Source organism: Pleurodeles waltl, chromosome 4_1, assembly GCF_031143425.1.
Source record: "Pleurodeles waltl isolate 20211129_DDA chromosome 4_1, aPleWal1.hap1.20221129, whole genome shotgun sequence".
Taxonomy (NCBI): Eukaryota; Metazoa; Chordata; class Amphibia; order Caudata; family Salamandridae; genus Pleurodeles; species Pleurodeles waltl.
This window is the reverse complement of record NC_090442.1, coordinates 740,971,397-740,986,133: the sequence shown is the minus strand read 5'-3', so window position 1 is coordinate 740,986,133 and position 14,737 is coordinate 740,971,397. Positions and strand designations below refer to the sequence as shown.

The following is a 14,737-nucleotide window of genomic DNA, read 5'->3' as shown; positions in this document are numbered from 1 at the left end:
AGTTTTTTTGGGACCGTCCCCATCATGTTGGGAACCCCTGTACCTTTACCATTTCTGCCTGCAGATCAGCTAACAGCCTGATCCGTAATGGAGCAAAGACTTGGGCCTGAACGAGACTGTTCTCAGCAGACATAAGAGGGCTACACCGACCAGCCCAGCTAGACCTCGTCAAGGCCTGGGTGGACTCCTGGTCTCTCCAACTTGAGCCATGATGTAGTTTATTCAATACTGTAAAAAGAAGAGACTTTTCATACTTCAGTCCTTGTTCCTGGGGAACACTGGCACGTATCGACTCCAATGGGTTTCCTTTAGGTTTTATTTCTGAGTTTCACCTTCTAAGCACAAGTGAACCCTTGCATGACCAAGATCACATTAGGAGTCAATTGGGAGTGCATAACAAGGCAACTTCTTTAGTAAGCAACCAGGAGAGAAATGCAACTATTTTACCTTGAAGTCTCATCAGTCATCAGGTGAGTTCTCACCCTTTCATTAGGCCCCAATTAGGAGAGTCCAGACTTTATTCTTGTTGTTTGGTGGCCATTTCAAACATCAAGTTGGTGGATTGCGTGGACTTGTGTCCCTCAGTGGGAGAGTTTGACGCAGGTGGCACCCTCATTTCTCTTCATATGTTTAATAGTTTATGTGGGGAGGCTTGCTTCCTAAGGGGCCACAGGATTGACTCTTGTGCAAATTGTGCCTGCCTAAATGACCAGGTCTTGATAGCAGTGCTTAATTTGAAACAGTGGTTGCAGGCGGGGCTCACCAGCACTCTTTTTTGGTGACCGGCCTTTATTTATCCTCATCAGACTTTGGCCCAGAGTAAGAGAGAGAAAAAGACATAGGTGTAAAAGGAGATAAGAGAAATACTGAACAGCAGTGACCAAGAAAGAAACAGGGATGAGATAGAACCTGAAAAACTAACATAAATGGTCAGGGGGCGTCTGTTGGTGGGTGAAAGAGGAATTAAGTGAAATCAAGTGTACACAGTCTTGGTATGAGACACTCTCATACATTGGATAGTGCTAGCTTGGTGCTTCTGGGCAAATCTGTGGGCCCTGGCTCCTATTATTTTACAAAGTAGGCACTGTGTGTTCTGTATTTGGACGACTTCCCTTCAAGGTCCAATCAGCAATGTGTTCCTTTGGTGAAGGTGAACAGAGGGATCCTACCAGGCACTGTCCCCTGCATTTCCAATATAACCCGGCCTGGGTGGTGAGCGGGTGGAGGGAAGAACTTGCTACACTTGCAACCCAGGGAATTCAAGCAAGTTAACTGGGTGGAATAGAATCGGAAAAGGGATCAGAGAACCGCATGTAAAAAGAGGGCTCAAAATGTAGTCTTCTAGAGGGAGAAAAGCAGGCCAACCCCTGGTCTTGCGTACCGCACCCTCCCCCCCCCCCTCTCCCCTGCGACTGCCCCGGGCACATAGCCTTCGAGACCCTGCATCTGCCACGGCCCTGGAGGCCTGCGGTTCTGGCCTGCCCGCCTGGAACGCAGTACTGTTTGGCTTTCATTTACTGGGTCCAAAAAATATTACTTTGTTGAGTTCGAAATGTAACTAAAAAGTAGTGAAGCTGTTACTAGCGGGATGAGGGCGAGAGAGGGGAACGCTAGTGTGTTGGGACATTAGGAGGTGGATAGCACTCTTATAGAAAATATTCTGTCACACAGGTCACAGTGTAACCGACGGGAAGGAGAAATGTGAGCAGCAGTGCTGGGGTAGGGCAAGAGTTGGTGGCCGAAGTGGGAACACTCATAATTGTACGATTGGGAAGTGTGGCACTGTGGCTGGTTGGCGGGCGTCGGCATACACTGCGGAGACGGCTTCTGAGCCCAGCAGCTGGACCTGAACAGCTGCCATTTATTTCTGAGCAAAGTATCTTGTCTTCTTGTGCCTCTAATTGTAAATGTATTCAATGTTCTATAGCATTGACTGCGCCATCATGCACTGTCACATTCACACTCTCTCTACCCTAACATTCTGCTGCCAATGACTACATGTGCTTCCATGTTATTGCATATGGGCAGTGTCCCTGGGTGATACACTTCCTACATAAATATTGTGTTTATTAAAAGGGTGGAGGTGGTCGGCATGGACAGGGGTGTAGAGTATTTTAGAGAGGCCGAAACCTGGGTCATGCCCAGTTGTTTTGCATTTTGGTCTCTTTGGTTGGAACAGACCAGTAAAGTATGTATCCAGCTCTATAAGAGGGAAGAACTTATGACCAGGGCAAGAAGTCTGATTGTTGCAATAGGAAAATATAAGGTTTGGAATTTGCTCTCTTTAGTTTCTGCTCACTCCACCCTCCCATTGGATACATGAAAATGCTAAACTAATAAAGGCAGGTGTGACCTGCATGTCATTCTCTGGAGTTTGGTGGTGATCTGCAGAGTGGCAGGCAGTGGGTTCTGAACCTGGGAATGCCCATAGTCCAAAGGGCCATGACATTAGGACCACCTTTCTCCGTCCTGACATGAGGTTTCTGGGCCCCAGCGTTTAAAGAAAAAATAAATCTACAAGCTGCAGTGTGTGAAGAGCATGGGCTTAAATCCAGAGTTGGATGAAGGCGTTGCCAGGGAGATGGGGCCTGTTGCATCTCTGTGTGAAAACCGAGCCTGTGGCTGTTGTAAGGCAAGACATTGGTTGGTGTGACCTTTGTAGAATCTCTTCTGGGTGGTCTTGCTTGGCCACAGCTCCCCGGTGGTCTTTCAGAAGACCTCAATCCAGCTGGTGCCATAAATCCCTGGTGGACCCCTACAGGTTTCTTACTCCAGGGACGGGTTCACAAGGAGAAATACTTGGGAGTAGGGTCCATAAATCCCAGGAGACAACAGGTGTATCCGAGGGACCCCAGGGAGCACAGGTTTGTGGAGCGCCTTCCAGCTGGCGAGATGTGGGGCTGCTCCTTACTCCCTGCGTGGCATGCACTGGGGACCATCGTATGTTTGTGGAGCAGGAGAGAAGGCAACATTTCCTAGATCAGATGGGAGTTTCCATGATGTTTTCACCAACCTGTTTTAGAATTGGGTCGACTCTGTCAAGGGCAGCTAAAACGGTGTGCGAGAGCATGTTTGGAGGAAGAGGGTGAGATGAAGTGCAGTGGAGGAGAGGAAGGAGGGAGGGAACATTAGGTAGAGGACGAAAAACGAAGCGGAGCTAAACCTAACCGGAACGAGGGATAGGAATAAACAAAAGATCAATTTTCTCCTCGTCAATAGATTTGCAATGAAGGTTGCCTTGGGACAATGCTATCCAGCGGATGACGTTGTAGGATATTCAAGGGTTTTTATTGTCGCCCCTGGGATCGGACCATTCCTGCTCTTGCTGGGGAGGGCTTGGTCTGTCCGATGCGTGCACAGCTCAGGGTCCTTGGAGGATCTGAGTGTAGCTGCCCGCGGTTCTGACAATGCGCTCTGATGACCGACGTGTAATGACGTTTTTTCTGTCTCTGTGCAGGTCTCCGGAACGCCCCCCGCTGCTGGGATGTCATCCAACCCCTTCTGTGTGCTGTTTATATGCCAAAGTGCGAGGGAGGCAAGGTGGAGCTGCCCAGCCAGGGCCTGTGCCAGGCCACGCGAAGGCCCTGCGCCATTGTGGCGCGCGAGCGCGGCTGGCCCGACTTCCTGAAGTGCAGCACGCCCCGCTTCCCTGAAGGATGCACGGTAAGGGTGGCAAGGGGCAGGGCGGAACCTCTGCTCCTTGCCTTACAACGTCTTGGACGATATTCACTCACAAAATGCCCTCGGCGGCTCAGTCCCGTTGTTGCAACCGTGAGAAAACGATCCACTCATCTGTCCAAGTTTCTTTGTGCAGATAACAAGTTGCTTCAATGGCATGCCCATTCTTAAAATAAAAAAATGGTACAGGCGCTATGTATGCATACATATGTTTTTATTTTTTATTTTGTCAAGCGCTGCATATCTCCTTTTATATGCGAACAAACCTGTGATGTTTTCAGGTCAATATAGAAGAGTTTTATTTTAGTGGTCAAATGCGTTGTGCCAGAAGAAGGAATTCACACAAACTCATACAGACTTATAGTACTAACATCAAGGAAGAAAGCAGGGACCCATGGGGAGCATGCCATCAAATAATTGTTATATTTGAGTTAAAGTAATTCAAAAATAAGGCGCTATAAAGGAACAATTGAAATTCATTCCTTATAAGCTAACATTCCCCAAGCAGAATGTATTAGTCTCATTACTGACAGTTTAAACCCCAGTTGGTTATTTTCATGTTTAAATCGTATTTTTTGTGTAAAACACGCATCAGTGATGTTTTGCCTAATGAATAATAGCTTGTCCTTCCCAAAATAGCAGTTTTATCCTTGTATATTTGCTAATGTTCGGGAGAAATTAGTCATTGAAGCGCCAGAAAAAGCTACCAGACTACACAAATCCTGGAATGTGATATCTGACAAAAGTACGAAAAGTACTATTTCATGGCAGGAGATGGTTTTGGTTATTAGTCTGGTGATTAATCTGCCAAGGTCAGGGATGTTTGATTCGAGATAGTTTTTTGATGAGCTCGTCAAGATAGAACATGAAGAAGATTGGGGCAAAGTCGCTGCATTGGAGCCCCATGTTGTTGGCAGAGAATAGGGAGGAGTGTATTGTCAATATTCACAATTCTTGTTTCTCAGAGAGTTAGCATATCAAAATGTTATCGCTCATCTAGTGTAAGACCTCAATGTGGGCAATGAGGTTTTACACCTTATGAGCTGATGTTGCCTCTAGTTGCAGCCTTGATCCTAAGCAATTTCAAATATCTTCTGTCTGATGCGGTTTTAAATAGGAGTGTTATGACATCTTTTCAAAGTTAGCTTCTCTTCGTTTTAAGGGTAATGCTGCAGTGACTTTTATGACTTTAAATGACAGGTGACACCGTATCTTCAATTAAAATACTGCAAATTTGACTGTTACTTTTCTGTTGATTTGCATTAGGAAAGTGTGGAGAAAAAATAGATGAAACACTGTAACTCACATATTTGTTTAACTGCCAGTAGGGCCTGTGTAGGCAACACTAAAAAGCTAAGGAATCACAACAGTATTGTAGATTAAATATGGGACTACCAATATATCGACCCAACAATATCAACTAAGAAGACAGAATCAAGGTAAATTGATGTTGGTCGTAAGAATTGTAAAGCTATGATTCCCTACGTATTCTTACTTCGCTGACATGTTGTATGCGCACGTTCATTTTCTTGACCTTGATATCATGATATACAAGCTGTTAACAATAACCATGTATATATATAAAGTAATGAGAAAGGTATGGCTGTGATGGTGGGTGTTCAGCTTTTTGCTGTTCTTTGGGTGTGCTAGTATAAGAATTATCTTATAAACCTTTACCTTGGTTCCTCCAGAATGAAGTGCAAAATATCAAGTTTAACAGCTCAGGCCGGTGTGAGGCGCCTCTAGTGCGGACGGACAACCCCAAGAGCTGGTATGAAGACGTTGAGGGCTGCGGAATACAGTGCCAAAACCCCCTGTTCACCGAGCGGGAGCACCGTGAGATGCACGACTACATCGCTGCGTTCAGCTCCATCACAGTTTTTTGTACCTTCTTTACACTGGTGAGTCCAACCTAAGATCAGGAGTGTGGCTGAGGTCCTGTATGATAAGTAACCACTGTCCTTATTTTTAGAGCAGTAAGCCTCCTTTTATTTCCTCTTTTTTAGGTCTCGCCTACCAGACAGCGCAAGCTGTTTGTTTGCTAAAAGACTCATTGTCAGATTACAGTGGGCTTAGTGACATTCCATTGCTTTTCACTAGTTAGCTTTATTGTCACTCTCATTTGCTTGATTTTTCTTCCTTAGCTTGAGCGGGCTTTCCTTCTTGTTTTTAACTCTCATGGAGCATTGAGTCATTACTTGTGTCCTTTCACTCCTTACCTTTTAAGTGCTCCTTTTTTGTGTTTGGTGCTTGTGTTTTCCAGCTGTATCCCTCATGTACTTCTTTATTCCACCCCCACTGCCCCTCATTGCACTTGTCCTTGTGTGCTTCTTATGATGGCCCCCATCGGCTGGTGTTGCTTTCTCCCCTGGGTGTGTCCCCCTCTGCTCCACATTGTTCCCTCATACCATGTTCTTCTCTCTCCCTCAAACACTCCACATTGCTTTCTCTTGTTGTGTTTTGTACGTCTCCCTTACCCTCTGTGTTGCTTCTGCCCCCTCTGTTGCTTTGCCCCACCCACGCCCTCCATGTTGCACCCATGAAATCTTTGTTGCTTCCCCCACTTACCTTTGGGGAAAAAGCTTCTGCACTACTTCTTTTGTTTGTCGTCCCCTGACCCCCTCTCCTCACCACCCCCCGGAGCCTAGCCTCTACTTCTTACTTTTTGAGCACTACCTTCTTTTTGGTAAGCATTCTAGGAGAGTGCATGTGTTTTCCAGCTGTTTCCCTCCTGTACTTCTTCCCCCCCACCTCCACCATACTCCATGTTGTTCTCTCACCTCCGTGCTTCTCCTATATCTCCCTCTGTTGCGCTCGCCCTCGTATACTACTTATGGCAATCGTGGCCAGCGTTGCTATCTCCTTCATGTGCCCACTCCCATGTAGCTCTTCCTCACCCATGTCATGTACTTTTCCCTTGCCGTCCGTGTTGTTTCCAGCCCCTCCATGTTACTCCCCACCCCACACGAACCCTCTGTGTTGCACCTACCACCTCCATGTTGCTTCCCTCACGCACTTTTAGGGGGAAAAAAATATTTTACGCTACTTTTAAAAAATAATTACCGATCCAACTCAGATCAGTGAATAAAAAAAAGCGAATGAGTCATACCACCTTTTTAGTTTATTTGCTTTCTGTTTATTTATGTTGTGCATCATTGTGTATGTAGTACAGCATTGCTAAAATTAATTGGCAAAGCCAATAGCTTCTGAAGGCGCAACTTATTGCCTTTGCAAATGCTTGCTCTTTTTATTGTTTTATGATTTTCCCACTTTGTGTTTAGTATAAATGTATTTATGCAATGTACAGAAGTGGGAAATGGAAACCTCTTCAGCTTGTGAGTCCAAATCTCACAGATGAGAGTTCACTAATGTTACCAAGAGCATTCTACTTGTGTTCTCAGGGTCACTATAAAATTAATGTCTCAACTGAGTGATGTTTTTGTTCTACTCATAAACACACGATTCAGTTTACCTTTTGCTCTTTTGTTGTTTGTTTTAGTCATTGTTTATTTTTTGTTTCTGGCTGAGGTCTGGACTATTCCATCTGCCTTCTATATTTTGGGGGTACAGAAAGAAAGAAGCATAAGTGCTCTGACCACAAGACTCACAGAGATTATTCAAGTTTTATTTTGGAAATAACAATACCTGTTTGCGCACATGCCTGGGTCAGAATAGGTGCATTTTCAAGGAATGCTTGGTCAAGCCCTGCCAGTTCGATTATTGCCCTTCCTCTAATTTCTGGTTGCCCTCTCCTTCTGCAGGCCACATTTGTCTCTGATTGGAAGAACTCTAACCGCTATCCAGCGGTTATCCTCTTCTACGTCAACGCCTGCTTCTTCGTGGGCAGCATAGGCTGGCTGGCGCAGTTCATGGACGGAGCACGCAGAGAGATTGTCTGCAGGGCGGACGGGACCATGAGGCTGGGGGAGCCAACGTAAGTGCTGCCTCTTTAAGTACTTGACTGAAGGGGAAGAACCATGGAATCCCTAGAACCAACTGTTGATTTGCATGTTATTCTATAACCTACAGTCTTCTTGCTAAAGTCTGCCTTCAACTGCAGTTAACAATACTGTAAAAAGAACATTTGGTGAGATAGCATATGACTGAGTTGCTCACATGGTGTAATGTAATGTATTTTCTATTGCTCATGCTCCCCAAGCTTTACTTCAAAGCCTAGTCCCCAGATATTCTCTCTTCACTTCCACGTTATGACTTTTTTTCAAATTCTCCTTCCGATTCCCTGAGATCCAACTCTCATTTCCCTTACCCTGACATTCCTGCATTTTTCTTGCCTGGCTTTCTCAGCACTTCCTAATGCCATGGACCAGTGGTGCTCAGTGGCCTCTGATTTCTGAAATCTGCTTTATCACATAGCAAATCAGTGTTATTTGGACCTTTGAGCCTTCGCCCATGTGTAGAGCCACCACTGTGCACCACCACCTCCATCAAGTAACATACCTCCTTATGCAGAGAGAAGGCACCTATGTCACGGTTTCCATGATTATGAGCCACAAAAATAAAGTCAGATACTTCCTTCATCTCCAGTTAGTGTCTTTAAGTTGTCATTAATTAATGTATATTTAGAAGAGTATACCCTCTCAAGCACACATGGTTATTATTATATAAATTAGCAATTTATTTTTGTCTAGTGCTGTTCCCATACAACCAAAAGGGCAGTAGAGTACTTTACCTCGAGTTGTCAATAACAAAGCCCTCAGTCCTGGCTTCGGTTTCAGCAGCCTCCTCCCGCCTTGCTGTAGAGGCCATAGATACCAGCGTCCATCACACAGTCTGTATCTCCAGAGTAAGAGTCACCCTTTAGGGACGGCTGCACTGCAGCTCTCACGTGTGTAAAGGCCCAGCTCGTGAAGGAAGAAACAGTGGGTGGTAGCTGTACACTGATGAACATCCCAGGACCAAAAGTGTACAGAGGTGCATAAATACCACCTGAAGTCTCCTTACTCTAAGAACACACGAGCACATAGGGCGACAAAGAAAAGAGCAGAGCTCAAGAAATGCGCACCAAAAGAGCTCCAGAAGGGGGTGGAGGAGACCGTGGGGTACCAAGTAGAAAGAGTACCAAAAGTGCAGGCCTGTAGGGATTGGCCTGCTGATCAACCTGGTTGAAACAGGCCAACTAGGCCACAGTAAATAATGAGGAATTTTCAAATAAAAGGGCCCTGTCTCTCTGCGGGACTGATTTGAATCCTCAACCTCACAGCAGTGGAGTTTTCCACTTGACAGCATGAAGTTATAATCCCATGGGAAAACCAGGCTAAATGCATACCATCTCTTCAGCTTCTATTTTTTGGGGCAAATCACTGCCATCCCTGGGTGTGACCCTGAAGCCACAACTCTCTGCACCAGCAAAGAGCCACCATACACAACACAGCAGTCACCGGTGCAGCAGTGAAGGGAACGCAGGGTGCAAAGTGAAGCAGTTTGGAAGAAGTACAGTGGCCCAGTGATAGAGGCAACCACCAACCAGAAGCTCCAACCACCGCAGTAAGCAGGGCTGCAGTGAAGGAACAAGAGCGAACGAGGAATGAAACAATTCCAGATAAGTGCAGGCAAACTGATGCAGCCCCCAAGGAAGAGGACAGGGGCAACTATTTAGCAAAGACACTACCAGCTGTGCTAGCAGCTGAAGCCAGTCAAACTCTGCTGGAGAGTGAGCACATTGGGCTTGTAGTCAGCCTATTCTCTTTTTGTACACTAGTAGAGGTGGAAGATAGTCGGCTTCAGCAACATCATGAAATCCCAGAGAGGACAACCCTGATAGTGAGCCTCTTTCCAGAAGTGATCCCCTCACCTGGAGCGAGGAGCCATCCGGCAACAACAGAGGGCACAGGGCAGCAGTGCATTGACTTCGAATGAGAAGGACACGCAGTACTGAGGATCTGTGTCTAGCCTGGAGAAAAGCTATTGACATCAGCACTTCAGACTGGTAAAAAGGCCTCACTCTAGCGAAGCGAAGCTCCTGGAAGACCTCTCCCAACAATGATCTTCAAAGGCAGCTTCAGAAGGAATAAAGTGGCTCACAATAATTGTTTTTTGTGGTGAAAAAGGAGCAGAGGTGTTGTGCCATCGAACCTCCAGTTTATTTGAAGTGAGCCTAGGTGACTTGCTCAGTTGGGTTGAGCTGTACTGACTGGCTAAGTTAGAATATGGTGTTAAGCAACTTGTTGCAGAGATTTTACTGTAACTTGCCAGTCATGGTTTTTTGACAAAGTACTATCAGAACTTACCATGTAGATAAGAGGATCTTTTAGTAGGGAAAGAGTGGCAAGTCTTATTTTGGGTATGTTCCTTTAAGAGATGGAACCCAGATATTTCACTGTTGTTTATTTTGGCAGCTAGGTTTGCTTACCTCCACTCCTCGCTTTGGTTGGTTGTGTGCTCAGTACATGCTTGGATTTTGCTGTGCGGTCCTTCCTGCTGGGTGTTTGGTGCGGGATTGATATCTGCAGGCTGAGCTTCTTTGATTCATTCCTACTTCACATGGGGCTAAATATACCCCACTGTTCCTGACCCTCAGAGTGGACTCCATAGTGGTGTGGACCTCTTGTGACAATGGTTTGGCCTTTTATAACCCTAACTGTAGCATTCCCTCTTGAAGCAGTCCTCTGTGAGGGCTATGGAATATAGTTGCGCCCTCACTTTAGAGAACAATAGCTACTGTTATGGAAACAAATGCTGACGGGAACATGAAAGGTTGAATGGAAACCGAGGTTGACTGGTGGAACCATTCTGCAGGGAACATTACTACACAGGCATATTCGCCCTTCATGCACACCATGCAGTACAACAGAGGTGGAATCTTGGGGCCATGATGGAACGGGTATATCAGGGTGCCAGTCAGCCAATCTTATCAAGTCGATTTCTAAATGAGCAAATGCGTGACATTTCTTGATGTAAGTGCAAACAACAATTTCCCTTTGACAGGCCCTTGGGGCACTCCAAAAACAGGAAACAAAATAAAATAGAAGAAAGGGTGACCATTGAATGCAAGCAAGGGTGCATGAAAAGAGTGCTGCACAGGCTGCTGAATACTTGATCTGTTGTACTGCCTCGACTGTGGATATCCAACTCCGTTTCTCTAAAACTGATTTACAATTGTCACAACACACCAAAAGTATATGTACAACAATTACTTTAATTAGTACATATCATGTAGCTATACACATATGTATTTATGCTTTGGCATTGAAAAGAAATGTGGTCCGATAACAAATTTTAGCGCAATAGTACTAATAAGCTCACATTCACACGTTTATTACTATAGTGCTAAGGTTACATTTTTAATTATTACTATAGTGCAGCAAAATTGACACAAGAAAAAACTCTTGGCTGACTCGCACCTTGCATGTAGCTCTTACTTTACTCAGTAAATAAACTGATAGTCAACGGATTTCTTTAGTGTGATTTCACCATACTGCACAAAATGAACCCTTACATCCTTGTTTTGGTGAAATATCGTTTGTTAAAAAGTACATATGAAAAAATACATAGCATAGGGAGGGGAGGGGCTGCTCGACTTACTTGTGGCTTTGCCTCTAATGAGTCATAGCCCATTTTCAATCTCAACAGTGGAAATAAACAGCGCATGGCAGTCGCCACTGGGTAGTTATAGTTATGACCACATTTCCATAGGGAAAGCTTTTTTAGTTTGCTTATAACTTTGTCGCCGTCTGACAAATTTTCACAAAACTTTCCCAAAAAAATGTTCATCCACCTGCAGCACCTTCCTGAAAAGTTCATATAGCTACAGCCCAAATGGTTGAATGGAAGTACACCAAATTTGGCAGGCAGCAAGAGCATGTGCCTTAAAGGGTTCTTTTTGTGATCTGGTGTAATTAAGTTTGGTAGAGTTAGTCTTTTGTAAAAAAAAAAAAAAAAAAAAATGGGAAAAAGGGCTGCAGGAGAAGGCTTGTGGTTTTTCCCTGAAAATGGCATCAACATAGGGTTTGCAGTGCTAAAATCACCATTTTCCCAGCTTTCAAGAACAGGCAGACTTGAATCAGAGAACCAAATTTTTCAACACAATTTTGGCATTTTACTGGGATATATCCCATTTATACTATTTTTTTCTGCTGTTAGCCTCCTTAGTTAGTGACAGAAATGGGTATGGTGCTAATGCTGGATCCTGGAAAGCTAAACATTTCTGAAAAGTAGACAAAATTCTGAATTCACCGAGGGGTCATTTGTGTAGATTCTACAGAAAATGACAGTAAAATAAAAAAAAAAAATTGAAATTGAGGTGAAAAAAACAGCCATTGTTCCTGCTATGTCAGATTTTCTTTAAAGCAATATACTGTTACGTCTGCTGGACTCTTCTGGTTACGTGGATATATAGGGGTTGTGGATTCATCAAGAACACCAGGTACCCAGAGCCAGTAAATGAGCTGCACATTGCAGTGGGTTTTCATTCTATAGCGGGTATACAGCAATTAATTTGCTGAAGTATAAAGAGTGAAAAGTAGGTGTCCAGGAAGGCTTTGTATTTCCAAAATGGGCACAAGATAAGGTGTTGAGAAGCAGTGGTTATTTGCACATCTCTGAATTCTGGGGTCCCCATACTAGCATGTGAATTTCAGTGCATTTCTCAAATAGACGTCTTTTTTACACACTGTCTTACATTTGCAAGGGAAAAATGTTGAGAAAGACAAGGGGCAATAACACTGTTCTTCTGTTCTGTGTTCCCCCAAAGTCTCCCGATAAACATGGTACCTCACTTGCGTGGGGAATCCTAGTGCCTGTGACAGGAAAAGCAACATGGACACGTCACATTTTTACATTGAAATCTGACTTGTTTTTTGCGAAGTGCCTAGGTGTGGATTTTGGCATCTAACTCAGGGAAACCTACCAAACCTTTGCATTTTTTAAAACTAGCCACCTAGGGGAATCCAGGATGGGTGACTTGTGGGGCTCTCACCAGGTTCTGTTACCCAGAATCCTTTGCAAACCTCAAAATTTGTCCCAAAAAAAAGCTTTTTCCTCACAATTCGGTGACAGAAAGTTCTGGAATCTGAGAGGAGCCACAAACTTCCTTCCACCCAGCGTTCCCCCAAATCTCCCGATTAAAAATCGTACCTCACTTGTGTCAGTAGGCCTAGTGCCAGCGAAAGGAAATGCCACAAAACACTATGTGGACACATCAAAAGTATCAAATACAAACTACCTGTTTTTGCGGGGGCATCTGTGTTTTTGGTCGTGGGCTCAGCAGCCATATAGGGAAATCTACCAAACCCAAACATTTCTAAAAACTATAAACCTGAGGGAGTCCAGGGAGGTGTGACTTGCGTTGATCCCTCAGTGTTGTCGTACCCAGAATCCTCAGCAAACCTCAAATGTAGATTAAAAAAATCTCATTTTTGTGTGGGATCACCGCACTGGGACAAATTTCCTACCACCCAACGTTCCCCTCAGTCTCCCAGTAAAAATGATACCTCACTTGTGTATTTGTGGGTCAAGTGCCTATGACAGGGAAGAGCTAAAACATGTCGAAATTGAGGGGGGACCAAAGTGGGTCCAAAAGGGCAGTTTGAAAAAAAACATTTTTAGACTGACAAGTGGGGCAGAATTTTATCGGTATAGATTGGACAATGCTGGGTGTAAGGAATTTTGTAGACTCCTGCAGATTTCGGAAGGTCCCATCACAAAAATGTGGGGAAACTGTGTGATTTTCAGCAAAGTTGGAGGTTTGCAGGACATTGTGGGTAAAGAAATGGTGTGGGGTGCATGTGAAGCACACCACCTTGGACTCATCCAGATGTTTAGTTTTCAGATGTGTCTAGGTCTTGTGGATTTTTCTACATGGCAGCGTCCCATAGTACAAAAAGTGCAGCCCTCACCAGTCCAAGTGGGATGATTTTGAGAGTTAGACAAGCTCTCATGGTCCAAATGTAAAACCAATAGAAAAAGCCTAATAGAAATAGGCTGATCTGCCCCATGGCCTAAAATAAATTTGCAACACGAGGGCAGAGACCCTTGCGTGAAATTGGTGAAAAAAAAAAAACTGGTGCCTAGTGGTTTCTGGCCCTCTTGGGGGCAGGTCAACCTAATAAACATAGGCCGATCTGCCCCCAAGGGGGGCAGAAAAAGCCTAAAATAAATTCCCCTCCCCCCAGGGGAAAGACCCTTGCCTAAGGGGTCGCTCCCCTTGCATGAAATTGACTCAAAACAATAAAAAATCCCTAGTGTCTAGGAAGAATGGCCTAAAATAAAATTGCCCCCCAAGGGAGCGACCCTTGCCTTAGGGGTTGCTCTCTGTGTAAAAATAAAATAAAAACAATCCCTGGTGCCTAGTGGTTTCTGCCCCGCTTGGGGGCAGATCGGCCAAGTTAAAATATGCTGATCTGCCCCCAAGGGGAGGCAGAAATGGCCTAAAATAAACTTGCCCCCTAAGGGGTCGCTCCCCATGTGTAAACAAAAAAATGATTTGTGGTGTCTAGCAGTTTCTGCCCCCCCCGGGGGGAAGATCGGCCTAATTATAATAGGGGGCTGCTCCCCTAATCATAAATTTAAAACCAAAACAAACTCTCTGGTATCTAGTGGGCATTTCTGCTGCCCGATTGCATCGCGATCAGGCAGCAGAAATGCAGAGAGTCATCAAAGGAAAGAAAAAGCCTTTCCTTTAATGCCTCTCTCGCCCCCTCCACGTGATCGGAGGAGAACGACTTTTGCATTTCTCCTCCGATCCGCGCTGGAAGCTGCGCTTCCAGCGTGCTAGGGGCAGCCTCTGATGAGGTCAGCGCGTGATTGTGCGCTGACGTTATCAGACACCACAAGGGGGGCAGGGGTGGAAAGGGAAGCGATTCTCCTTCTATCCCTGTCCTTGGGAGTGGGTTGGGAGGCCATCGGGTGGAGTGATAGCGCTCCACCCCCCCCCCCCCCCCCAAGTGCCCATACCCAAGCGGTGCAAACGAGAAAGTAACTGTTACGTCCTGGGCACCCAATGGGTTAAATAATTCCTAACTGGAGCTCAATGCTCTTCAGCTGGAGTGCAGAGTCTCCCTGTGGTTGGTTCTGTGCCTGCACTTTGTAGTTTGAAAATTTT

The 14,737-nt window shown here is 45.1% G+C and overlaps 1 protein-coding gene across 1 annotated transcript in view; it reads left to right on the top strand.

The window, feature by feature from the left end:
• The window catches only part of SMO (smoothened, frizzled class receptor), a 72,814-nt gene that overhangs the window by 17,337 nt on the left and 40,740 nt on the right, over positions 1-14,737 (top strand). The window contains exons 2-4 of the mRNA XM_069229353.1: positions 3,458-3,663; positions 5,370-5,579; positions 7,440-7,612. Coding sequence (XP_069085454.1) covers positions 3,458-3,663; positions 5,370-5,579; positions 7,440-7,612 — 589 coding nt within the window. The remainder of the gene's footprint in view (positions 1-3,457; positions 3,664-5,369; positions 5,580-7,439; positions 7,613-14,737) is intronic.